The following is a 26,271-nucleotide window of genomic DNA, read 5'->3' as shown; positions in this document are numbered from 1 at the left end:
AGCACAAGAGACAGCAGTACCAACAAGGTCATTCACTAACCACAAATCAGGTGCGCAGCTATCCTTAGTGCAGCACTTGCAGGAGGGCAGGGGCCAAAGAGTTTGCGTGCCCACTGCACTGCAATTATGACGGTCTGTTAATACGGCCCGGGTGGTAAGAGGGGCTCATTTTCCTTGGGACCTATGGCACCCTTGATATGCCACTGTCGAAAATGTCTTTAGTGCCGAAAATGTTGCAGCTGATCGATAACATATAAAATGTTCTTTCCCTATCAAGTGGTCCAGGAGTGACTGAAAGTCACTATAATGCAGATTTAGGCTCAAACAGAAAGTCTGCATAATGAACAAAGGAACCGAGAAAAGTGGCTCTTGTGAACTTGTAAAGACAAGCTCAGTATGTGTTTTGCAACAAATGGCCGACTGAATGCAATTGTGCTTGCTTCTAGCAATGTTTGTGCTAATACCAGATAAAAGAAACGCCCGATAGATCATAAAACAGGCCCATAAAGAGCCAAAAAAGGGCCCGCACACTGTCCCGTCAGGCCAACCCTCCGGGCAGCGCCAGACTGCCAGTCGGACCCGGCGCACATTACTCCAGATGCCCTGCTCCCTACTGGGAGTCTCTGCAGCTCCCAAAGCGGATTCCGCGTCTCAGTATTTGCTTCCGGTAGTAGTGCTACACTATCATTGATAATCAGTTGTAATTTACTAGTGGTGCCAATCCTTCTGGGTAGTTCCTGTTCATCCCGGAGTGTCTTCTTTGTTCTTGCCACAAGATACAGATTTAAAGCTGAATCCACCCTGTGCATATGTCCTATGATTCCGTGAAACATGCACTCGTGTGAGTCGAATGGTGCACATTTCTTTATAATTTTAGACAGATATGAAATAAAACATGAATTCTTTTCTTATGTTCGGGAGCAATTAGAACACCAGTTTGAAACTGACAGCTGGATGTTAATCACCCTAATGGTGGCTCTGTTAACATTCTGTGATTTAACTAAGAAGTTGTTTTCCATAACTTCATCCAAGTCGCATATCAGTTGCTGAGAAAATGGTCCTGCGGGGATGTTTAATTGAAACTGTCTGTTGCGCGCTTGGCTCCTCGTCCGTGTTGAGCAATATGTTTCCCAGAAATCTCAGATTCTATGTCAATGCTGGAAAAATCTCAACTCTCAATTTATTCTACAGTGGAGTCACGGTACGGTCAGCTGCGCGACTGATGCAGTGAGAGGAACCAATACAGTTATCATTTAAACCACATATACGTGGCTCCATCAACCGAGGTGTGTTACATGTATGACTACTGCACACACAGCTGAGGGACATGAGCATCAACAGCGGTGGGCGTGGAATTGTGCGACTGCAGCCTCTTCATAATTTATGTGACAAAAACTTTAATCCGACCACCAGCTCAAAGGGTAAATGTATACTTGCTACACTGCGTGAGCTGCTCCATCAGCCTCTTTGTAACCACACTGGCAACACTGGTGAGGGCTGGATTGTCCAGACCTTATTGTTCCCCTAAAAGCACACACAAGGCGTAACCTCATCTGCATCTATACTGCTACACCTAGAACCATAACACATTGACACTGTGCATTTAATCCCCGCAAATCAATTAAAGTCATGCTGTAATAGAGTTATGGCTGAATGAGGTACCTGCCAAGGAGTTGCTGCTGCCTTCCACCAATTGCCAATTGGGTTTACTCAACCAGAAACAAGGCAGCTTATCTAATGTATTGTAAAAGTATTTTTAGAGCGGGGACTAATCACCCGTGAGGGAGGGTCTTAAAGTTGAAGAGACTGTTCTTCAGTTTCTTGCAGAATGTTGTGAGCGTGGTGGCTGTTCTGATGTCCTAAGGGAGGGTGTTCCAGGTCTTCGCTGCTAGATAGGTGAATAAGTGGCCTTCCGCACTTCTTCTGCGAATACGTGGAATGTGTGCAAGTGAAAGTGAGGTTGCAGGTTTCCTGGTGGAAGCTTAGATAATAAGTGATGGCAAAAGCTCTCTTAGAATTGAAAGAATTTGTGGCTTGAGACATGATGAACCCCAAAATCAATTAGCTCAAGACTTAGAAGTAAAATACTGATAAATCAGGAAAAATGGGTCTTTTTAGTTAATGACTACAATTGGTATTAAAAACCTCTGAATATTGCTTCAATAAAATTAGTGATTTTGCCTACAACAAATGTTGGGTTGGCCATACAAACAATCAAGAGGGTTTTAGACAACAACCCTTACACCCTGGATGAAGCAGGGCTGTTCCCACCTGTCGAAGTGTCTCAAACTAGACTTAAGATTGCATGCCAAAGCTAGTAATTTCCGTTTTGTACCCTCTGAATAGATACATCTATTGTCAGGCATATGGTGAATGATATTCCCTTTTGTTCAAACAGTTGGGTCTAGTGTCAGATAACCACCGAGTGACCAGGACCATGATGCATTCTCTTCTTATGATAAACTCACACTGACACAATTGTATAAAGGATACAAAAAATCCCTGTCCCTTGTGTCCATCCTGAAGAAGTCTTAATGGGTTGATGACTGAAAAGCGTTAAATACATTTAAAGAGGAGCCAAACAATGATTAATGTGATTGAAAGACTCTTACCAGTTACAGGAATAAAGGCTCGGCGAAAAAATCCAGAGCCCCTCTTTATGTACTACCTGTGTTAAGGTGGACAATAAAAGTAAGAGCAAACATGCTAACATCATTTTTACAAGGACTGCAAGATTTTAATTTGATTGATCATAATGATTTGAACAAAACACCACAAAACAGGATGTTGGTGAAATGTCATATACAAATATAATGTACATTTTAGAATAAAGTATAAGGAAGACTATAAAAATATTCAAATATTTTGGACATTTGTAAGGAAAGAATTGGATAGTTGAAGTGGTTATAGTGCCTAATAATGGCAGGAGCATTATTGAGGGCTAATATGCCTATATTTATCCCTTAGGGAATTCACCTTTTGTTATGCATTAATGAAGGCTAGGAAAGGGAGCTTTCTAATTTCCCTCTGGACACATTGAGGTTTCCTAACTGCTGCTGGGGATTAGGCTGTTTCACTTATCGTAACATCAAGTGCCATGAGTTTTGAGGGCTGCACCGGGTAACTGCAAAGTTTGGAAGCAGAGAGTCAGAAGTAATAGTAAATGAAACTCCTTGATTCTGTCACTTATCTCATCGAGCCCTGTTCCTAGCTTGCACAGGAATTAGCCGGGCACTTGTTTCTCTCTGGTAGAATGGTCATAAGGCAACCAGTCTGAAGAAGAAATTTTAAGTGTGGGATCTACTACACTTTTTATTGTTGGTTTGCAGGGTTGAAATTCTGCAACCTCTGATCATAGGTTCACAGTTCCCTTGAATTTTACTATGATAAACCCTATGCTGCTCAAACAAAGACTGTCTCCTCCTTAGAAACAACCAGTTCTAGTTGCCTCCCAGAGTTTTTTCAGTGTCAAGTTCTTTACACATGATCCCTCCATGCTTGATCTCCTGCCCTCGACCACTTGTCAGTTGCAGTCTTGATCACTGACATTTGAAGAGTGTTGATGATCCTTGTTAATGACCAAAGGAAAAACAGATTGAGGAAGACAATCAGTGTTTCCCACTTGAGCGACTGGAGCTGCCTTGGTGCTTTTACCTGCCAGTAAATATGAACAACCATTATCTCCACCCTAAGTTTACATTATATTTACCTTTGAGATAACGGCATCTGGAAAGGACTGATCAACAGAAAAGCATCTGTATGACAGAATTGTGTTTATGGTCGGCAGCAGCCACAGTTTGCTGTCCCAGTCTAGAAGACTGGTACAGGGAGCACTGAGGACCTAACGGAGGGCCTTTACAGTGCTTGGAATCATACTTGACACACAGTTTACGGTGTGAGGGTATGATTCCAACATGTTTGATACCAAACACGACAGGGTTCTTTACAGCCAGTTTCGAGATGGTCATTACGTAATGAGGCTATGCCCCTCTATATTTTATATGGCTGTCTCACTTACAACCCGGGAGAATGGACTCCAAAGGCTGTAGGGGTGACCCGCTCATGCAGGGGCACCCACACACTTAGAACCAAGCACCCTACCTTCAGGATTGAAAAGGCCTGCTATAGGGGTGACATACGTTTTACGTGCAGTGACTTTAGATACAGGGAAACCTATATCTTTTGTAAGTGGTGCTATCACCAGCTTACACAGGCTGCAATGGCATGCCTGTAGAGATAGTTTGAATGGTCTCCCATAGGTGGCATAATACATGCTTCAGCCTATGGGGGACCTTAGTACCATATACTAGGGACTGATAAGGGTACCCCACTATCCAATCTGGGATGTACCTAAGTACTTTTCATACAATTTAGGGGAGAAAGCAGAGAGACTGGGGTCCTGATCAGCAGGATCCCAGTCAGACTATTCATAAACAGCATTACATCAAGCAAAAAGTGGGGTAACCATAGAATCAGATCCTACTTTCCTACATAGTACAATAATACATTTTATAAAAACGATAAACTAGCAGCAATTTAGAATTCAAAATACAATAACAGGCACAAGATAACAATGCATCAGGTAAATAAACTAACATGAACACTGTAAATAGTGTCAGTAGGTCTCGGCTACACCCCTCCTGAGCAGAAATACAACTGAAGAGGCTCAGACAATATGAAGAGCACTTTAGTAAACATAGTAAACAGAAGGAGCTCAAGAATGAGTAAAGCCTTCCAAGTTAAACTTGGAAGGCCTGGTCCAGGGAGACCAAACAGGGCAAAGGTAGCTCTACGACCAGCTCCTGCTGAAAAAAACATACAATTCCTCCTTGTGATAGTGCATTTTAAAACAGTGCAGATATTGATACAGAGTGAGGGAGGAGTTAAAATTTAAATTAAAAACGTTTTCTAGGTGAGGCCCCCTCCAGAAGGGAACACAAGAAAACCCAGACTTGTTTAGGTCTTGTTAGACCTCGTCAGTGCGTTACAGCTTGTATCCTGTGGTAGGGAAGCAAGGGACCCGTGTCTGGGCATACCCGTGTCTACTTTGGCATTACATCAAATATAACAAAGACGATGGGAATGATGCTCGCAAATTGTCAAAAAAACTGACAATCACTCTGGGTTGCATTCTAACCCATTGCTTGCCAATTACTGTACAAGTCTAAATAGTGACCTACCTTGCTGAAATCAGTACTGACCTTGGTCGTAAGGAAATAATCCATCCTGAACTGTCAGTCAAGGCCCCCTGTAAACGAGAACACAAGCAACCGCGGGCAAGTTTCGACCCAGTTGAGCTTTGTCAGTAGGGTATAGCGTGAGTGGTATGGCACAGCAGACCTGAATCACACATCTGTGCATACCCGTTGCATTCAGGGCAATATTCAGGTGATCAGTAGTTTCAGTGACCAAGGGCCATACGTATGAAACTTTGGTTTTACGATTCTCAAATAGGGATTTTTAGAGAATCGCTATTTGAGAATCGCAAAATGCTATGTATGTAGGATTTGCAAATCATTTTGCGAATCCTACATATTCCTTAAATGCGAATTGCAAATTGCAATTCGCAATTAAGGAATACATCCCCATTCATTCCTATGGGCCTAGAGGACCATAGGAATGAATGGGAAGACATTCTCAATTTGAGAATGCAATTTCAAGTGTGCCAGGGTGTCAATAGGACACCCTGTTGCACCCCTGAAATGAGCATGGGTGCACATGTGGCGCCCATACATGCCCTAAGGGCATGTGTGTGCGCCACATGCCACTTTGAAAAATTTAAAAATATGTATTTTTGAAAGAAATCGCAAATTACCACCAACCTGTAGTTGGTGGTAATTTGCGATTCCTTAAGGCCAAATTGCACTTTTTTTGGTGCTTCTTACATTGCATTTAAGGAATCATAAAATTTGCGATTCCTTAAATGCAATTGCAAAATAAGGAATCGCAAATTTTTCATACATACCACTTAGCAAAATTGCGATTGCAAACGCCGAAATTCGGCGAATTTCGGCGTTTGCGAGTGCAATTTTGCTTGATACATATGGCCCCAAATCCTTTAAACCGTCTACCTATCGATGATGGAATGCAGAGCGTTTATTTTTGATTTCTTACTATTGTGCCTTATCTCGATCTCTTTTTCTGCACTGTGCTGTATTAGAAGAAATATGTGCATTTATTTTTGGTGCCTTTAGTGCATACATTAACTTGAAATATCTCTGAGGTAATGTATATTTTGCTGACAACCAAGCTCCGAAACACGTCGCAGTAATTTCCCCTTTGTTTTTCCGCGCGCTGTTGTCCGCAAGCACCCACTAATGCAGAGATAGTTCAATTGAATGCTAAAGGGGACAAAAATGCAGAGATCTCTTCTGTGCCATTGCAGTACAAAAACACGGAGCTATGATATCGCCCCAGAAAGTTCCTTCACAAGTTGGGGATGAGAAGCTAAAGTTATAGCAATAACACAAGTAATTCTAAATACACATGGAATGACATGGTGACATTTGCCAATATGCTGATTTAGAGCTTACCTATATCAGAGCACTGCACAACTCGGAGATGGCACTGGCACCGAAATGGGCACATTGGCCCAACTGGCACAAGAGGAGGAACTTCACTAGGTTCGCCCTCTAAGTCTGGAGTTGAACCTTCATCTTCAAGCATAAAGTCAAATAATCCTCGTTGGTGAAATGGTTTTGCCCAGCAAGCTGCCAGGAGCAGGATGAAAATGATGGCCGTCCTCATGATTCAGATCATCTATTTTGAACAGCCTAGGGAAAATGAAAGTGTACAATTCAAAAATTAAGTTTACTGTGCATAAATCATTAACTATTGATCTATTTCATATGTATGCTTTCAAATCAAATGTATTACAATCTTGCTGTGAATGAGCTACGTTTTTATATTGCTTTCAGGACAATATCATATGTCAGCCTCCAAAATTAAATGAAAAACTTTCTTTAAAAAAAAAAAGATTGAAAAACAATGCAATGTTATAACAGTCCTTTTAAACTACTTGGATTATGTCCCACCATCCTATAGCCAAGCAGACCATTAAAGAATCAGGAAGTCCCTGCATGATTTACCGAAGCATCCATGCCATTCTTGCACAATCATCCTTATCCAAACACTAGGTAAGCACTAAAAATTTCAGATCACTGTACAAAATGCCTCCTAAATCTCAGTAGAGTGTTTGAGCAGTCAAATTATTCCACAAATCCAGAGGAACCGGTTTCCGTTTCAAACAAAGGCTTTGCAGTGATTCACAGGCCATTTTGCAGAAAGTTCATCCTGGCTTTTCCAGGAGTATAGGAAAAGGTTTGTGGCAAATTGTTTTGCTCGGTGCGGACTATTTAATGCTCTTATATAAAGGTTGTTGAAAGTTAGCAGGTCACATTTTGCATATTAAAAATGAAAAAATTGCAGAATGAACTAGATCATGTTGATCATGGCTCAGACCTGATTCAAAATTTGGCAGACAGGTACCAGAGTGCCCCATCATTAAGAGCCCCTACCTCCCCCCACCTTCTTTCACACATGAATACTGCCTATCAGGTTCAACAAAGGTCAGCTTTACAGACACTCTATATCTTCAGGTCAGGCAGCCAGGTGCTGTACATACTGTAAATGTGTAGGTGCTTGGCAGATGCCAGGCTGCCTGAGCTGAACTTTGCCCGCTGAACATGTTACAGCTCTGTGATTGTGACCTCCTCAGCTCAGTAAAGCCCTTGAAGGACCTCCCCTTCATAATGAAGGAGAGCATCACTGATAGCCTCAGTCCTGGATGCTTCAGTTTTAAGCCTTGAAGTGCCCAGGGCCAATTGTCAATCAGTGACACCTGCACGCACAGAGGGGCCGATTCTGATCCAGGTCGGAAGGGCACCGAACGCGATCCGGCCGGAAAAACTACGAGCCGTACGCGTGTTTTCCAGCTGACTCGTACAGCTGTACGAGCGAGCAAGTACGATGCGAGTTACAAGAAATTCAGCGACCGAGTCGTTTCCGGATCCAAACCGCTCCGTACGTCTCGGTTGTAAGCTAACCGTGGCGTGCAATGGATGAGATTCACGACTGAGCCAGTACGATGCACGCGTCGGACAGCCGATGCGAGCCGGAGTGTCCGGCTCGCAAATCGTCCAGGTGGTTGCCTTTGGGGGTCCGCGTCGGACCCCCTGTCACTCGCAGCCCTACGATTCGGACACAGGGGGAGACCCATGGGTCTCCCCAACACAGGCATGTACGGTGCGGATGGCACCGACGCGTCCCCACTGTAAGGGGCGCACTTATCCGCGACGTACCCATTCAGTCAATGGGAGCCCATGTACGACCGGTTCCCATTGACTTCTATGGGAGTCCGACCGAACCGAGTCCGGCAGCATACGGCCGCATTGTTCTCGCTCGGTCGGACTGCAGGACTCTGGCTCGGTCGGAAAACACTCCGGATCTGGCTCGGTCGGAGTGCTTTCCGACCCGGATCGGAATCGGCACCAGAATGGTTGGGGTTAGCAGTCTCATTGACTTCATGCCACTCTATGACGATTAATGGACTGCCTCCTCCTCTCATTGACTGACCTAAGGTGACTTACCTAAGGTCAGTCAATGAGAGAAGGCAGCATTCCAAATCGCCCAACAACTTCAGTATGTTTTTTTTTAACGTTTGGTGTGTGCATGCATGTGTACATGTATGAATGTGTGTATTTGTGAGTGCGTGCTGTGAATGGGTGTGTGTGCTTGTTAATGGTGGGTTTATGTGTGCACTCGAGAATGCATGGGTGTGTGATTGTGCATGTAGAAGGGTCAGTGTATATATGTGGGTGCATGTGTGGCCCAACCCCCCTCCTGCTCGAATTTCAAACTCAACAGGGTACCCGGCCACCAAACCTTCTGTTGCATGTCTTATTTGGAGGTGAGAAGACCTCAACTTTTCCATTGAGGGTGGGCTCCATTGACTGAAAACTTGCTCTGAAGGCCCAATTAATTTGGGGCCATTAGAGGAAGGACATTACACCACCGCCATATTTAGGGTGGATATTTTAGTGACTTTTTTCTGCCTTTCTCAGCCAGGAAAAAACTGGTGGTCAGGATCAGAAAAAAAAGATCCCCTTACACCCTGGGAGAGAAATTGCCCCATCCACCAAGGTTTTGTACATTGAAAGAACCACTGTGATGGCGGTTCCTTTTATTGAGCAGAGATGATCACTGGGTCGTAGTTCAGTTTACTAAATTTGACAATTGGTAGTGAATTGAGGTTGCTATTCGAAAAGTACTTAACCACAGAAAATATAATTTTGTTAAAGAGCAGGGGAGATGAATGTGGTTGTCATTTTAAGCTATTCTTAAACTACCCCTCAACATATCTGAACAGGTTTTCTTCTCTCCATATTATATGTACTGATTCATGCTCACATATTCAGATCATACACTTTTCCACAAAGGCTAAGGCCATGACCTAATTATTTTTAAAATTCTTCCAATTGCAGTTTATTGAAAATAAATCCATACTGTGATTTTATCACCAACGAATTCAAGTAGACATCAGTTGAATGAATAGCTCACCGCACAGCCTGTTTTTTCCTGGAGAAACTTTTGGGGATTTGGGCTGTCTTGGAAATTAATTCAAACTCCCATTTTGCGAGAAACAAAAAGCTTATTTTGGCTGAGAATGTAGAAATGTGTCCCTTGTACCTATTAAATAGCCATTAAACAACATCTTGAAATTTATTAATGGAGAACATCCCATCACTTGGCAAATAAACTTGAACATACTGTATAGATTTTGAGCACTTTTAAGTGAATATGTTGCATGTTAGCAACATTGCATAATTAGTCATGGGTTGCATTGTTAAGGATCCAAAAGACACTAGAATTATAAACAAAAATGATTACTCTTCATTTGCCTTAAATTAGATATCATAAATGTTTTGCTGTTGCAAATTGTAAACTTTGAATTTGTGAGTTACAGGCATATGAGTTAGCTACTGAAGAGTCAAGACATGTAGAAGATCAAAGCGCATTTAGTTAAACGAAAGGTAATGCATGGTTAAGGGCACGTTTTGTTAAACGCTTATCGAAGTATATTTAAGTGTGTTGGAAGGCAAATGTTCCGATTGGTCATCCCTATAAAAACAGACAGAAATCTTGATATTTGTAGGAATTTCACATCTGATGTAAAGACATTTTCTGTGAATACCCTGATACATAATCCCACGTGTAGAATCCCAGGGAATCCCCCAATGGTGGTGCAGGAGATTCCGCCTTTCAGTACCTCACAAGAGAATTTGCTGGAGAGGAAATCCCACAGAGTGCATTTTTGTCAGTGGCTTACACATTGCAGGGAAGCCAAAACTAAGGACTATAATTGTGCCTTCTGAAACAGGGGTGACAGACACCATTGTCCCCAACCCTTGGCTCAGGGACTCCCTGAGGGATTCACTCATAGCTATTGTGCATCCATGACTGGCGCAATAGCTATGACTAGCTAATTTCTGCAAGGTATAGGTGTCTATCACTGATAACCAGCGACAAGAATGTATTTACCAAAGTTTGATGAATTACCTGTGAAGCCCTGTTCCCAAATTATCATCTTGATCATCTGTGTTGTTTTTTGTCCGTGCATGCTTCAACCAACCTAACAATCACAGATTTGTTTTAGCTGTCACTTAGGTGAAATCTGTATTAAAAGCCATCATGGCTTCCGTAGATGTAGAAAAGCATTGCGATCCAATCCAATGGACGTTCACATTCAAGATGTTGAATGATTAGGCATGGTATCACATGTCAGTAAAATGATAGCCTAGCTGTTTCAGCTGTGACTACTAGGGCACAGACTAAGCACAACACTGGTAGGATTTCCACCTGTATCCAAACCTTTTGCCTTTGTCATGGAACCCCTAACAGAATGGATATACAGCTATTGATGCATCACTATATTGCAAATGTACAACAAGAGGCCTCTGTAGTCAGAAGATAAATTACTAAATATCTCCACTACCATAGTCCACCTGAAACCTGGAACTGTTGACCTATTGCCTTCCATGACTTCTCCAATTTGCAATCTAACTTTCGTGAATGATAAATTCTCCTATGATAGAGAACTACTTCAAGAATATATAATAAGGCTTTGCTACCCCCAAATTCAATTAAATGCCTAGCCCTGATCATATCCACCTTTAGAGAACAACTGCACAAATAAAATACACTATTCTCCAGCATCATACAGTTGTTTTATAGCCTGTTGTGATCCCTAGCCGCCTGACTGGATCTGGAAGGTTTAAACAGCATTGCCCTCATGCTATTGGATTCCGCCCCACGATTAATTGGATTCCCTCATGGATGAACAGAGCTGCATACAAGCACCACCCCTGCATGCTTACGTCAGCTTCATTCTTTCTGTCCCTTCTTACCTGGATCCAGAGCTTGCTCCTGTTTCTTTCCTCATGTTTTCTTCAAAATTATTTTTTGCAATGTGCAAGGCAACTATATCTCCTCCTGAAACTGCAGGATTTAAGCCTTGTAGGGACTTCCTGAAACATATGTTTATGACAGATCCCATTGAGGTCTGCTTCTGGTGTTTGGGTTTGGCACTCAACTCCAAGTCTGATGAAGAGTGTGCCCCTATGAACCCAAAGAAGACCTGGTAATAAAAGGCTGTATGTCACCGAACACTGAAAGAATTCTTGGAAGTCTCACTCCCCCTTTAAGATGAGGGCACGGACCTGTTCTTGATCTCGAGGACATTCCCGGGAAGGCCGCCGTGGAAGTCCAAGTCTTTTGGTAAGTCAAAATCAAAACAGAAGCATAAGAAGACTAAGCAGGATTCATCCCAGTCCCCCTACTATCAACCTGAGGAGCATGCAGACATCAAGGTCAATCTTAGTCTCACTCTTGATCCCATGCTGAAAAACTGATTCCACGACTGATTTGATGCACCATGAGCTTGTGGGTCTGGTGGCGATGTTTCAACAGACTCAGGCTTTCAGAGAGGCCATGTTGTGATTTTCAGCACTCTTCTGGCTCCCTCTGGTGCAGCTTCGGGCCTCAAGGACCCGCGGAGGCCTCCAGTCAGGACACAGCAGGCAAGTTCACCCTTTGCTACATCTGTGACTTCAGAACTCACCTTAAAGTGTTCAAACAGTAGTAAAACAAAAGAAAAAACATTCAGCTACTCCTGCCACCTTGACAGTATAATGCCCGAGTAGATTTAAACCTTTTAGAATTTAAAACAGATCAGGAGCTATAAAATCACCCGTTTTGCAGTTTGTGCTGTGCTACAGACCTAATAGCTGCTGCACGTCTGTGCCAGTGAGCTGCTTAAGTGGTCTGCCAAGAGGAAAAGGACCCGCCCAATAAGGAGACTACATCGCCGCAAGATCTAACTACTCCAAAAAATGTCCCAACAGTAGTAAAGACGAAATAATGACATTGGAATGTTTTCCAGACAGCTGGGGGGTGACAAGTTTCCTAGGCTTTTCTACCCATGCCTCTCTCTGACCCCAGTTTCACCCTTTTCATGGCTACTCTATGGGGTTGGCATAAAGCCTGTGTCAAAGGTCACTCCTCCCACAAATGGGCACTGTAGGAAAGTGCCTCTTTTGGACACGGTTAGCCCCCACTTCTTTCCTGGAAAATTATGTATTTCAACTTGAAATGCACAGGGTCCCTGCCAACCAGGTCCCCTGTGCCACATCTCCTTTCCCAAGCTGTGCCTATTGTTTCCGCAATTGGCACCACTGTAGCTCACATATAACTCCCTACTAAAAGGATGTATTCATGTAGTGTGTGTCTCATATATTGCCACTGTGTGTACAACAAATGCTTAACACTGCCCTCTGATACGCCTAACTGCTCACCCACAATACCACAAAAGAGAGCATTAGTATTTTCTACTTTAGCTTCTGTAAAGCTTCTGGAGATCTGGAGTATGTGCACATTATACCTCTTTTTGGTACCTTATATAGAGAGCTAGCTTCCTACAGGCACCATAGTTCTTTCTGGTCAGGGGTTGGGATCAAGCTGACAACATCCAGGCAGTCAGAAACTGAACTTCCTAGTCTCCCGCCTCTCTGAAATCCACCTCAATGTCTCTTGAGATTGCCATTAGTGGCACACGACCACGCTGTTAGAGGCAGGATCAGTTATTTCCATCAAGGGGTGCAAAAAAATAACATTCGACACGTTGGATCTCCAGATCATCTAAGGCAATTATGTCCTCACATTCCTTTTCAATCCGCCTCAACCTCCACCCACTTCTGAGCATCTCTCAGAGATGCACTTGTCTATCTTGCTACAAAAATTGTTGGCCCTTTTTGCCAAAGAGCCATTAAAAGGGTCCCCGCTCAAGAATTAAGGACCAGCTGTTATTCCCACTATTTCCTTGAGTAGAAGAAGGACTGAGACATTACTCCTATATCAGATCTCTGCTCTCTGAATGCCTTCCGGTGGAAGGACAAATTCAAGATGCTCATGCTGGGACAGGAGCATTTTAAATTTGCTGTGCTCCCATTTGGCCTCACCAGTTCCCCTTGGGTAATGGTGGTGGTCGTGGCACACCTTCAGATACTGGGACCCCAGTTTTCCCCTACCTCAATGTCTGGCTGTTGAAGGCGGCTCACTACAGTCAATTGTACACCAACCCCAGACAATAACAAACTTCCTGACATTGTTGGGGTTCACGATCAACATACCAAAATCATACCAAATTCTTTCATAGAGACTCTGCTTTATTGGAGCCATCCTGGATTTGATGCAGTTTTGGGCCTTTTCTATAGCACAACAGGTCCAGGGCATTTAGGTTATGTTACCAATATTTCAGCTTTGGTCCTGGGTTTCAGTGAGAGTGGCTCTGAGGCAACTGAGCCTTTTTCCATCCTGCCTACTGCTCGTTGACTATGCCAGGTGGCAAATGCTGGCTCTGCACTGGAATCTAACCTCTCAGTGGGACAAGCACAAAGCAAATCTATCAAATTCCATCCAGGTTTCCAAGGACACCACAAAAGATCTGAAGCAGTAATTCAACTGCTATTGGATTGGCAGCAGACCAATCACTCTACCTCACCCACACCTGACAGTGGTGATAAATGCACCATTGCTGGGATGGGGAGCTCATTAGGGAGAGATCAGAGGAATCTGGTCTCTAGTGGAGATTCACATATACATCACCCTGTGGGTGTTGTTGGCTATTCGCCTGGTGCTGAAGGCCTTCCTACCATTGATCAAAAGAAGGCTCCTTCAGGTGCTAATGAAAAATAGCACCACCATGCTGTACTGCAACAAACAAGGCAGTGTGGCATCTTGAATCCTTTCCCAGTAGGTGACATGTGCACCTGGGCATTTCCCTGGTCAAGAACCACCTGCAAGGTCTAAGGTGGATGAGCTCAGCCAGTAGCACCTAAGCAAATCACGAATGGCAGTAACACCCTGGGGTGGTTCAGGGTATTTTAAAGCAATGTGGTGTGCCCTCAATAGATATTTTTGCCTCCCTCCACCAAGGATGTGCAATGTCAAAAAATGTGTGCGCTAGGGTTTCCAATAAGGCTCTCTCTTGGCAACACATTCCAGAGAGAATGGAGTACAGGACTCTTGTACGCTTTTCTACTGCCACCTCTCCAGCCTGGAGTTCTGAAGAAGTCATCCTAGTTGTTCTGCAGAGAGCAAGAAGAGTGGAGCACCTGGAAATTCTGGATGAGCATCTATTCTCCAATCAGCTTACCTTGGGAGGATCTCATATTGCAGCATCAGGGCAGAGTTCTGCACCTGAGCCTGCACAATCTGCACATTCACCCATGTATGGAAATTGAAAAGTGGCAGTTGAATGCATTCCTTCTTCCTCCTGAATTTGTTAATGTTATCCTTGCTGCATGGTACCTGTATACATAGACCATCTATGCTGAGAACTGAGGACAAGTTTATAGCTTGGTGTGGCACCCGCAATACCAACCCATTGCAGGCCAAGCTGTTGGATGTTTTGCTATTTGTTTTGTCCTTGGCCCATCAAGGACTTGCTATGGGCACTTTTATAGGTAATTTATCTGCCCTGTTGGTCTTTTTATGTTTATCAGACCAGCCATCCTTGTTAAAATCACTTCTTCTGATGAGATTTGTTAAAGGTTTGACTCATTTGTTTCCTTCCAATCCCTTTGTGATGCCACTGTGGCATCTCAATTTGGTCCTCACTTTCCTAATGTGCCTGCAATTCAAACTTGGGTGTCCATTTTGTCTTCTGACTCTGAAAACTGTGTTACTAGTCGGTGTGACCTTGGCTCGTTGCATGAGCAAACTCCAATCTCTCTCAGTTAAGCCACCTTAAACCACCTTTTTTTCAGACAAAGTGGTACTGTCAACCAAGGTGGCCTTTTTGCCTAAAGTCATTACCTTGTTTCATGTTGGACAATAGTTAACTTTTCCCAAATTCCCTTGAAATAGGAGGAGAGACTACATTAAATGGACCCTAAAGGAGCTTAGAGTGTCCACATTGATCACACCAAAAACCAAGGGTGGCCAATCGGTTAATTGCTGGGTTCTCTGGGGCAAAGAAATGTAAGGTATTGAAGAAAACAACTTTGTCAAGGTGTATAGTTCTCAGCATCACAATCCGCTTTGCACTGGCCAAGAAACAGACTCCAGAGGGTTTGATGGCCCATTACACAAAGGCCAAGGTAGTGTGCTGGTTATTTGTCAGACTGCACCTTAGTGCACACATTCATGAAGCATTATTGCTAAACAGCCAGGTCTGATGGAAGGCCATTTCGCTAATTAGGTTCTGCAGCCCTTTTTCATTTGAGCCATTCCACATATCCACCACATTGGGAGGTGCAGCTTTAATATTTGTTTTAAAGGTGAGGAATCTGTGGTTAGAAGGATCCCTCAGAAGAACAATTTACTAACCTGCAATTCTTCTGCTTGGAAGTCTATCTAAACGCTGATTGCTCACTGTTTCCTTAATCACTGTTATGTTAAATTAATTGGCTATTTTCCAATCAAAATAGATCACAATTTAGGAATCAGCACAATGGTACCTCTGATTGTTGTTGGGCTCAATGTCCGAGGGCACAGATAAAGTCAAGAAAGAAGCTTGTCACTTTCAGGGCAGAAAAAAGTTTGCATGGAGCCACAGGACACCCCTTACCAGTGTGTGGAAGAAATGCTGAATGCTGTTTAAACCTTCCAGATCCAGTCTAGTACCTGATATTATAAATATGAGGAATCTGCAGTTGGATAGAGTGTCCACCAGAAACAGTGTTACCTAAAATAAGTAGCTTGTTTTTCACTAGATTAAATTTAGCCGCAACATTTATATATATTTCAAAACTTCAATGCTGAAGCTTCTAACACACAACTTAGATATTAGGTTGAAAATATTTTCTTTTTTCATTGGTCCAGGGTATTCTCAGAAAAGTATGTCATACCTTAACCAGTTTCCAAAAGAATGGTGCCAGAAGGATATCCAACTATGGGCCCTACTATTTGTAAGTACATTTGCAACATGTCATTCACCAGCTTGAACGTAAGATGTATTAACCAAATGGTAACTTGAAAAGAACGTCAGCAGACAAGGGGCCATGAGGTTTTGCTAACGGGCATCTATTGCAATTAAGTATTGATACTCCTACCATCATTACTAAATGAATACAAAAGAAAGCACTTCACAACTTTAAAGTAAGAAACGTGTTCCCTCTATATAGGGAAGCCAGTGACAGCAGTAAATCTGCTGAAAAATTGAATAATACGTGTGTTGTTCCACTCAGAAAACCTTTTCCTAATTTCAAACTCCAACATGTCTCAAACTCAACCCAAAACAAAATCATATATCACCATGATACTAATACTTGCCCCAGAATTAACATGCCCCTGGAAATCACAACTGCCTCAATTCTCCAGCAGTTCAGGAACATTTGATCGAAGATACACCTCTTTATAGAACATTACCACCATACCCATTAGAATGGGCCAACAGGTTTACATTCTTTAGAATAACATATGTAAGTGTCCTCACGATATCTTTTCGACCTAGCCTGTGTAGAAATCAAAAATATAAGAACATTCTAATGAGTACTATTAATAATTATTCCCATATTACACAAAGTCCTATGGACGGGGTTTACTTTTAATTTGTTATCTAAGAATGATAACATTGCTGTTTGTTAAGATCTGCTTATTCTACACATGATTGCTTATTAATGCCAATCACTCACTGGCGTGAGCCTCTCTTTCTTGTATTCATATTATATATTAATTGCTTTGAAAACTTTATTTTAAATACTGCAGACTTGTGTAACTTAATCATTAATGGGCAAACCACTAAATAAATGTTCATCTTCAACTGAGTATGAATCAGATTCAGAAGTAGAAGTTATCTCTCTATCTTCACCCTTGAGTGAAAAAGAAAAGACTTTCATGTCAGAACCAGAGCCTTCCCCAGCATCAAAATAAATGGTCTCAAGTGCAAGCTTGAATAGGGGAAATGCAAGATGACATCAATGTTTTCATAAATTTGAGAATCTGTTAAAAAATCAAACCTGATCCAGTCAGAAACTAAATAGGAAGTCAAAGGCATGGATCAAATGATTTTGAAACTCTCACAACAACGACATTAAGCCGAGGAGAGAAAGAACTCTATGGAAGAAAAAGATAATTAGTGGCAGCTAGCAAATGGAAGAATAATCAGAAAGCAACAGAGGAGGAATGAATGAAGATTAAGAAAGTCAAACCTGAAGACAGAATTTGTGATTAATTTGGATACTTAAAGAAGCGGAAGGAAGCTTGCCTACGGAAAGGTACACAAAATCTCAAATCAAAGACACAATTTGCCATTGTACGAAGAAAAATTGAAAGAGCTAACTGTTGCTCATAGAGTCCCCTTTCTAGAACCAAGGACAGACAGCCCAGCATGCGCAATATTAGTTTTCTTCTTAACTTATTGAATCAAAGAAAGCATTCTTGAAAAGTCAGAGCCAATAAAGTATTTAAACCACAAGCAGGATTAACTTTCTGCATATTTCCAGATATGTCACATGAGACAGCACAGATCGTTGATCAATACATTCAAAATTATAATATACCAGTTCGATTCGTACAGCGGTCATGACCAACAATCCTCTCAAAGGAAAAATATGCAATACTGAATGAGATTGGGGAAGTCAATAAATTGTTATAAAAACTGAGACATGAGATGACTTAGGAGATCAAAAGAAAATAACTTGTGATTGAACTATTTGAGTGGCAGGGTGGCGTTGTCTATGTTTTTCTACAGTCCTAATGTTGATTTCTATTACTGAAAGAGGTCTATCTGAAACCAACTCTTCCCCAAGAACTTAAAAATCACTTGAATGTTCTGTTTCTTTTTTAGAGCATGTAGACACACTAACCCTTTGGAAAGACTACACAAGTAAGTTCCCTTCACATTTAGCATACCATAGAACTGGATTGCCAAATGATGTGTTTATGTGCAAGGTCTTAAGGGAAAGAGAAAAAAGTGTGAAATATCCAGAACTGGAATATTTTGTGCTAGCTCACCTGGGGCCTCATGTAGGTAGCGAAATACCGGTCGGTAACGGCCGATTTTCGGTAAATATGCCGTTACCGACCGGTATTCAGACAAGTGAGATGTAGGAGTCCAAAAACCACTTTTCGGTAAATATGAGGCGGTAAATACCGATTCATAGTTACCGAATTCTAAAATACCGATTCATATATACCGAATACATTATTAACGAATCGGTAAATATGAAGTGGTAAATATGAAGTGGTAAAAATTTAAAATGACATGTAGGAGCAGTCGGTAATTAAGAAATCCAGGAAAATCGGTAAATAAGAGTCGGTAATTAACACGGATGGAAAGCAGGTGGTAACCATCAACAATGCACATAAGCAATCCCAAAATGCAACAGCGTGGACAACATGGCCGCCATGTACGTCATTGCAAGGCGCCTACGTCTACAGGCAGCAGGACTGAGGGTGTGGCGACGGGAGGAACAAATCTACAGACAGCGCCTCACACTATTCCAGCTGACTGATGCAGAGATACATGAGAGGTACAGGCTACACCCCCAAACCATCATGGACCTGATAAGGGACCTGCACCCACTCCTGGACCAGCCAACAAGAAGGGCGCACGCCATACCACCACATGTGCAGGTGCTCTGCAGCCTACATCTACTGGCATCCGGCAGTTATCAGGTGGTGACAGCTGCGGTGGGTGGTGTATCCCAGAGTTGCCTGTCCCGTTTCTTCAGGAAGTTCCTGGATGCCATGATGCAGAGAATGCACCACTACATAAGCTTCCCAAACACACAGGCTGCACTGCAGAAAACAAAAACAGACTTTTATCACATGGCACAGTTCCCCCATGTCATCGGCTGTATTGATGGTACACACATCCCAATCTGTCCACCAGCTGATACAGAGCACATCTACAGGAACAGGAAGTCCACCCACTCCATTAATGTGCAGGTGATCTGTGATGCAGGGAACATCATCACAGATATTGTTGCAAAGTTCCCTGGGAGCACCCACGACTCTTACATCTTCCAGAATAGTGGGATCTACACACGACTGAGTGCCGGCGAATTCGGAGAGGGATACCTGCTGGGTAAGTAACAGTGACGCCCCTTGAAACCTGCAAATCAGAGTGTATAGAGGCATGTAACTGATGGTTCCCTTTTACTCATCCAGGCGACAGTGCATATGCATGCCGTTCATTCATCCTCACTCCCTACCTACACCCAGCAACCCAGAGTGAGAGACGATACAACGTGGCCCACAAATCTACACGCAATGTGGTGGAGCGCACGTTTGGACTACTGAAGAGCAGGTTCCGCTGCCTCCACAAGAGCGGAGGCGCACGCCAGTACAAACCCATCACCTGCTGCAAGATAATTGCCACTTGTGCAATGCTGCACAACCTTGCCACGAAAAAAGGTACAGATGTGGAACTAACATATTTTGAGGACAACGAGGATGAGTCAGGCCAGCCAGAGGGCAGCGCAGCTAGAGTGCCAACTGCAATCGATGGGAGAGAGAGACGGGCAGAGATCACATGCAACTATTTCTGAGTAAGTGAGGGGACACAGCGAGTTGTGAGAAGTCATGACGTAGTTTAATGTGGCACCACGCCATGAACACATGAACAGGCCAATCTGGCAATATGCCATCTATACAATGAGTATGTCCAGGGTTACGTCACCCAATGGCAAGTGGATAAGCAGGGCCACATCAATGTTTGCGCATACGCGCTGCAGTGGTGGATTGCACGGCCTGTGCATCCTCACTAGAGCCAACCCCAAGCCGCCTGCTGCTCCTGCGTGCTTCGGGGACGGGGGGTGTGATGATGCTGCTGGTGTCGATGCTCTCCGCAGCATCCCCTGCAGCAGTTGTCGACGCCTGACTAGTCAATAGCACCCCTAGTGCACTTGTCACCTGCACCATCCCCCGAGACAGGTCGCTGCAGCACTGTGTTAGGCCCTCCTGCATCGTCACAGAGCGCCGGCAAAGTAGGGAAGTCGCAGTTGCCAGACGGTTGAGTGCCCTGCTGGTAGTGTCCCTTCTCTGGCGTTCCCGGCGCCGTGCTTCGATGTCAGCATCTAATTTGCTGCACAACTGCTGGATTGACTGGGACATGTCCCGAATGCCCGCAGCCATGCCGCCAATGTTTGTGTCCATGTTGACTAAGCTTGTCTTCATCACCCGCATGTGCCTCTGGACTGACATAACTGCCTTTGATTGCAGGCGCTGTTGCTTCAACATTTGGCCCTCGAGCCCCAAGAAGACACCATGGCCGTCAGTGGGTGCTGGTGGACTCTGGACACGCGACCTGCGGCGCCCTCTTGCTCCCGTCTGTGCTGCCTGTGAGGTGTGGGGCACGGTGGGATGGCTCCCTTCCTGGGGCCCGGTGCGGTCTTCTGGGCCCATGCTGTCGTCTGACGAGGTGTCTAAGGCTCGTAGCCTGGCTGCTGGACGCCTCCTCATTCTCACACCTGCAAGCGGAGATGTGGCCGGTGAATCGAACATGAGTGGCGATGCTGGCTCTGGTGGTGGTGATGCTGGCTCTCGGTGAGGTGATGCTGGCTCTGTGTGCGGCGAGGCTGGCTGCGTAGGTGGTGCGGCTGCAAGTGGGCCTGCTCCCTGGTCTGAACTCGTGCTGGCTAGAGGTGATTTTTGTGGCCGGTGTGCCGTCTCCCCTGCAGCATGCCCTGTACTGCATGATGTCACATCTGTGGACAGAAAAACAACATTGGCTCAGTGTCCCCGAAGGGCTGCATTGCAAGCGTCACAATAAATCATTTCACATTCCAATCTGTCCTCTGTCTCCTTGTGCCTCGAGTGCGTGACATGCCTTGTTGCCCTGTGACATTTACGTCATGGTTAGTGTTGCCCTGACTACATCTCCCGGAATGCATTGCCTGTCTGCACTGACACGTGTGGACTGCAGTGTGATTCTCGTTTCACAATGGGGGATGTGGGATAGGGGTAGGGGAGGCTACATTGCTGTGCTTTCGTCTTACCTTGCTGTGTTGCGGCTCTGGCAGAGCTGTCGGCGTCCCCAAGACCCACGACGCTCTCTTGCTCGAGTGTGGCCGCCACCAGCTCCTCCAGTTCGGTGAGGGCTGGTGCCCTGTTGGTTCCACCTCCGGTCTGGCTGGCCTCCTTCTGGATGTCGCCCATCTTCCTCTTGGTCACAATCCTCAGGTCATACCAGCGCTTTTTGAGGACCTCAATGTCCCTGTGGGTCACTCCCACAGCATTGACCTGCGCCTGGATGGCCAGCCATATGTTGCGCTTTTCGGCCTCAGGCACTTGCAGGGATTGCCTCCCAAACAGCTTCTGGTGCTGCTTCACCACCTCCTCCACCAGCACCTGGAGTTCCTTGGGGCTGAATTTGAGCTTCCTCCTCCTTTCCCCTCCGTCTTTCTGTGTTCTCTGGCTGGACATGCTGTTCGTTTCCCGCTCGCACATGCAACTGCTCCCTGCCTCTCCTCTGCACTCCGAGCCTCTCCAGGGTCGGCTAATTATGTACACCTGCCTGGGTGTGGCCACTTCGGCTAATTGTGTACACCTGCCTGGGTGTGGGCAGTTCCTGGTTGGGTGGGCTGTCGTTGCACAGGATTAGCTGTTTCGTCAAGTCATGTGATGTTATTTACCGAATCCGTACGTACCGATTCGGTATTTTCCGATTCGGTAGATACCACCTCGGTATTTTCCGATTCGGTAGATACCACCTCGGTGTTTTCCGAATCGGTAATTATCACCTCGGTATTTACCGAATCGGTGAATTCCGATTCGTATTTACCGAATGTTACCGAATCGGTAACTGTTACCGAATTTTTACCTACATATAACTTACCGATTCTAATTTACCGATTCGGTACGGCTCGGTATTTAAGAACCGGTAAAATTTATTTACCTACATGAGGCCCCTGGTGAGGCATTCAGGTGACTGCAGTCTTCAAGTCGTAATTACATTCTTTACAGTTTGTGAAAAACAAAACATAAAGACTTTGCAATGTTTTGTGTTTAAAATGTTTGCTGTATTTAATATGTGGCCAGTGTCAGCCCATTGGGAAAAGTATCAGCAAGAAAAGGAAATATTGCCCAAAAGACCTATCCCAAAAAGTCAAACAAAGTGAACTGCAACCAGAATGCCCCATTTGAAATGTGTGTGACTTAAGACATACTTTCGAATGTATGCAACAAAAACCAGCACAAGCTCTCAGGTCACACTGAGACTGTGGTGTACCAGGTGCTGGAGCAACTCTGTAAAACAATTACTTAAAATGTGCTCTTTCAAATTATACAGTACCTTACAAGAACAATCCACAAAATCCACCCAATACTTGTGTTTTTTGCTTTTTGCTGTTCCTGAACTTTAGGCAATACATCTCAGGGGTCAAACAGCACTTAGGTCCTGATTACGAGTTTGGCACTGTGGCCCCTGGTTCGCCCTTCTGCTGCACCACCAAACACGTGGTGGGCCGCACACCAGATTACGAGTCAAACTTGTGTCTGGCTGGCTTTTATTGGTGTTCTCATGGCAATGCCTTAAAAAACAGGCACCGCAATGAGAATGCCAAAAACAATTCCTGCAAAGTTCATGCTCTGCAGGAACTGGTGTGTATGCACATACACCCCCTTGTGTGCATACACATGGAGCAAGGCACAAGGGGGCTTTGAAGGCCCCCACTTATTTCCACTCTGCCAGGTTTTACATGGAGTAAGAACCTCCATGTAAACCCTGGTGGAGAGGAAACTCGTAATATGCTTGGCAGGACCACAGCGGTCTTGCCAAGCGTATGGAGGCCTCTGGACCACCACGCCACCTCCAGGGAACAGCAGTTCCCTGGCAGCCTCGGTGGTCCCATGGCAGTCCAAACACCGACTCATAATTGAGCTGTTAGGAGACCGCCAACTTGTAACTGACCCTTTAGTGAAAAGAACCTTCTTTATTGGGGCATTTTGTCAGCCACTTCTAGGGTCTATAAAGAATCCCTCCCCACAATGTGCATGTGAATCCACACACTGCCCCTCCCTCAATCCCTCTCTGGGACTCTATGCATTTGTAAGGCCACCCCACAACTTACCTATGTCATTATTTACCACATAACTAGGCACCAGGTCTTCAGCATTTACCTCTCATAGGGACTTCTTTTTCACTGCCCCATCATCACTGGACTCAGAGGCCTGCGGGACCTCAATTCCATCTTGTGTTGGCTCCTCTCATGAGTCAGCAGGACCTTCTTCTCTTGTAAGGTCATGGTCAAACTTTTCTCCTCCAGTGCCTTCCCTGCTGCTCGATGTTCTCCTCCTTGGAAAGGATGGCCAGTTAAAATGTCAAAGTCCTCTTTGCCTGTCTGTCCTCCGTCTCTGATTGGGGCAAAAAGGGGGCTGACACAGTGCTCACTGCTCTGGACAGTGAAGGTGAGACTGTACTTTGGGACACCCACACCTCTGGCACTGAAGCCTCATCAATGTCATCTTCATTTCTCTCGTTATCCTCAGGGCTCCACGTAGGTCACAGACAGCAGGCCTAGTCCAATTCTGTTCTTCATCAGGTCCAGCAGTGTTTTTAAGTGGGTGCCTGGAGATGCTACATTTGTGCCTGGCATGAGCTAGTGGGTGATAATGACTTTTGGGCATGCTGTAACAAATGGGATAAACATTACCAAGGCAAACCTAACCCACTTTTGACATTTTCAAGATGGCAAAAGGATTCGGACACACTAAACTTGGGCTCTGAGGGCTATGGGTGGGGAGTGTATGATGGCAATCCTAGTGTCGTCCCACATTTAATACTATAATCCAGTTTGAAGCAGCCACTGTACCCCCAATAAATGAAGAGACAGAAGACTGGTAGGACAAAAGCAGGGCTTTCCAGTCACCAAACAGTAATACACAAACAAATTCTTGAATTCCAATTTTCTTTCAATTACGCCCAAAAGTATTATATGTGAATCCAGCAGACCTATTTACCAGATTTTGACACTCAAGCAGGATTTGACTATATAATGTCAAAGAGGATGTCCACAGCTCCCACTCATCTATTGTGGTCAATGAAGTCATCCCTGCCCAATCAAGTCTGCCTGCCGATCACAGTGACCTATTGTGTAGCTCCTAGGAGGTAACACACCTTTTTATACCTATTCATATTCTTATCCCTGGTTGGGAGACATTAAAGAGCAAATGCAATTTAATCTCAAGGAATATCAGGCAGGGAAAAGGTAACTTTTTAAAGTAACTTTTTCTTAATATTTGTAAAAATCCAACTGCAACATTGAATTGGATTTTTAATTACTATCAACATGTATTTTTTAAAATAAATTTTTTAGCTGTTCCCATTATTGACATACAGTATTAGTATTTTAATCTGCACTCTGATGTTCTACATAGGGCAGCTAAGCCTACCACAGTGAAAATAGCTTTTTGCCGCTCATCACACTAAGGACATGTTAACATCACATTTCTATATATCCTATTTTTAAATACCATATGACCTGCCTTGTGGGCTACAAGGCTCACAGAGAGGTAACTTAGTAATATTTAAAAGGGAGGTTTTGACCTGTCAAAATGGTTTCTTTTGACAGGTCGAATTGCAGTTTTTATATTACTACACTCAGGGTACACAGGGAAACTATGTTTACACCACCAGTGTAGTGGATAGCACAAATGGAGCTGCTGACCACTAGTAACATGTAACGACAAGGCCCTGGGTACAACTTGTAGCATATAATAGGGACCTTAAGATAAGTTAAATATATCAATTAGAAGTATGCCAGTTGGCCCAAGGTCGGGAGCACGGGCACTGTACTTTTGGCAGGGGTAAAGTGCACATAGTTCTTAAGCCAACAAAAATATAGTGTCCAGAAAAAGGCAACAAATACAGGTGACCACACAGAAAATGCCTATTTTCTACAATGATCATTCATTTAGTAAATAAGAAACAAACAGTGATGTTAGGTTAGCAGAATCTTAGATAAAGAATACCATAAGAATAAAAAAGTACATTACACCTTTAAAAATCATAAATGAACAATATACATGAGAATTAATTTGGGGTGGGCGGAGGTCACAGAGTTAAACTACGTTGAAAAATAGCAGCCTGTTCAGACAGAAAGGTGAATGGCAATGCTCACATCCTGCTGGCAGGAGTGGCACATGGCTGCATGTGATCCCATGTCTCAGAGGCATAGCCGACAAGGGGCAGTATGACTTGAGAAGTGGAAGGGACAGCTCCCTGGAGGCATACTGTTGGCCTGTGAGGAGTAGGTTACAGGTCTGGATGGTGAGCGGGATACAGGTGGAGACTGCTGCGATTTCAGCAGAGGAGATAACCCATGGTAAGGGTGCTTTGACCCATGGGCTTTTAAACAACACACTGACCTCATGGTGGGGACTGACGGGCTCCAGATCAGAGTGTGACTTGCCATCGGCATAGCCTACTATGTCCTATTACTTCTATGGTCCATTATCATGTTCATGGGGAGAGAGCGCGAGGGAGCACATTGGATGCTTGTGGTTCAGGACGAATGGGCTTGAAGAGGAACAATAGGATCACATTTGGAGGCGTCTGATGTGCTATTGGGAGTGCTCTGTATTGCGGGTAGAGAGTGGTAGCCGCACAGATCCAGGATGTGACTACAAGAGAGGACTACAAGTTCCGGTAAAGAGTAAGATGAAAGGAAGATTACGGTGGGGCAGCTGGGAGAGATGGTTTAAAAGAGAGCTCCGTTTGTTGTCTCAGTAATATGAGCTCTCTGAGTCACAGTGAATAGAAACAGCGTG

General features: G+C 44.2%; 1 protein-coding gene across 1 annotated transcript in view; it reads right to left on the bottom strand.

Annotated features, from left to right (window-relative positions):
• LOC146855316 (decorin-like) overlaps nucleotides 1–26,271 on the bottom strand; it is a 234,203-nt gene that overhangs the window by 171,145 nt on the left and 36,787 nt on the right. Inside the window, exon 2 of the mRNA XM_085653014.1 lies at nucleotides 6,534–6,773. Within this exon, the coding sequence (XP_085509140.1) occupies nucleotides 6,534–6,747 (214 nt within the window). The 5' untranslated portion in view covers nucleotides 6,748–6,773. The remainder of the gene's footprint in view (nucleotides 1–6,533; nucleotides 6,774–26,271) is intronic.

Source organism: Triturus cristatus, chromosome 4_1 (assembly GCF_964204655.1).
Source record: "Triturus cristatus chromosome 4_1, aTriCri1.1, whole genome shotgun sequence".
NCBI classification, from domain to species: Eukaryota; Metazoa; Chordata; class Amphibia; order Caudata; family Salamandridae; genus Triturus; species Triturus cristatus.
Note: the sequence above shows the minus strand (reverse complement) of the source record. Positions and strands in the feature narration are given on the sequence as shown.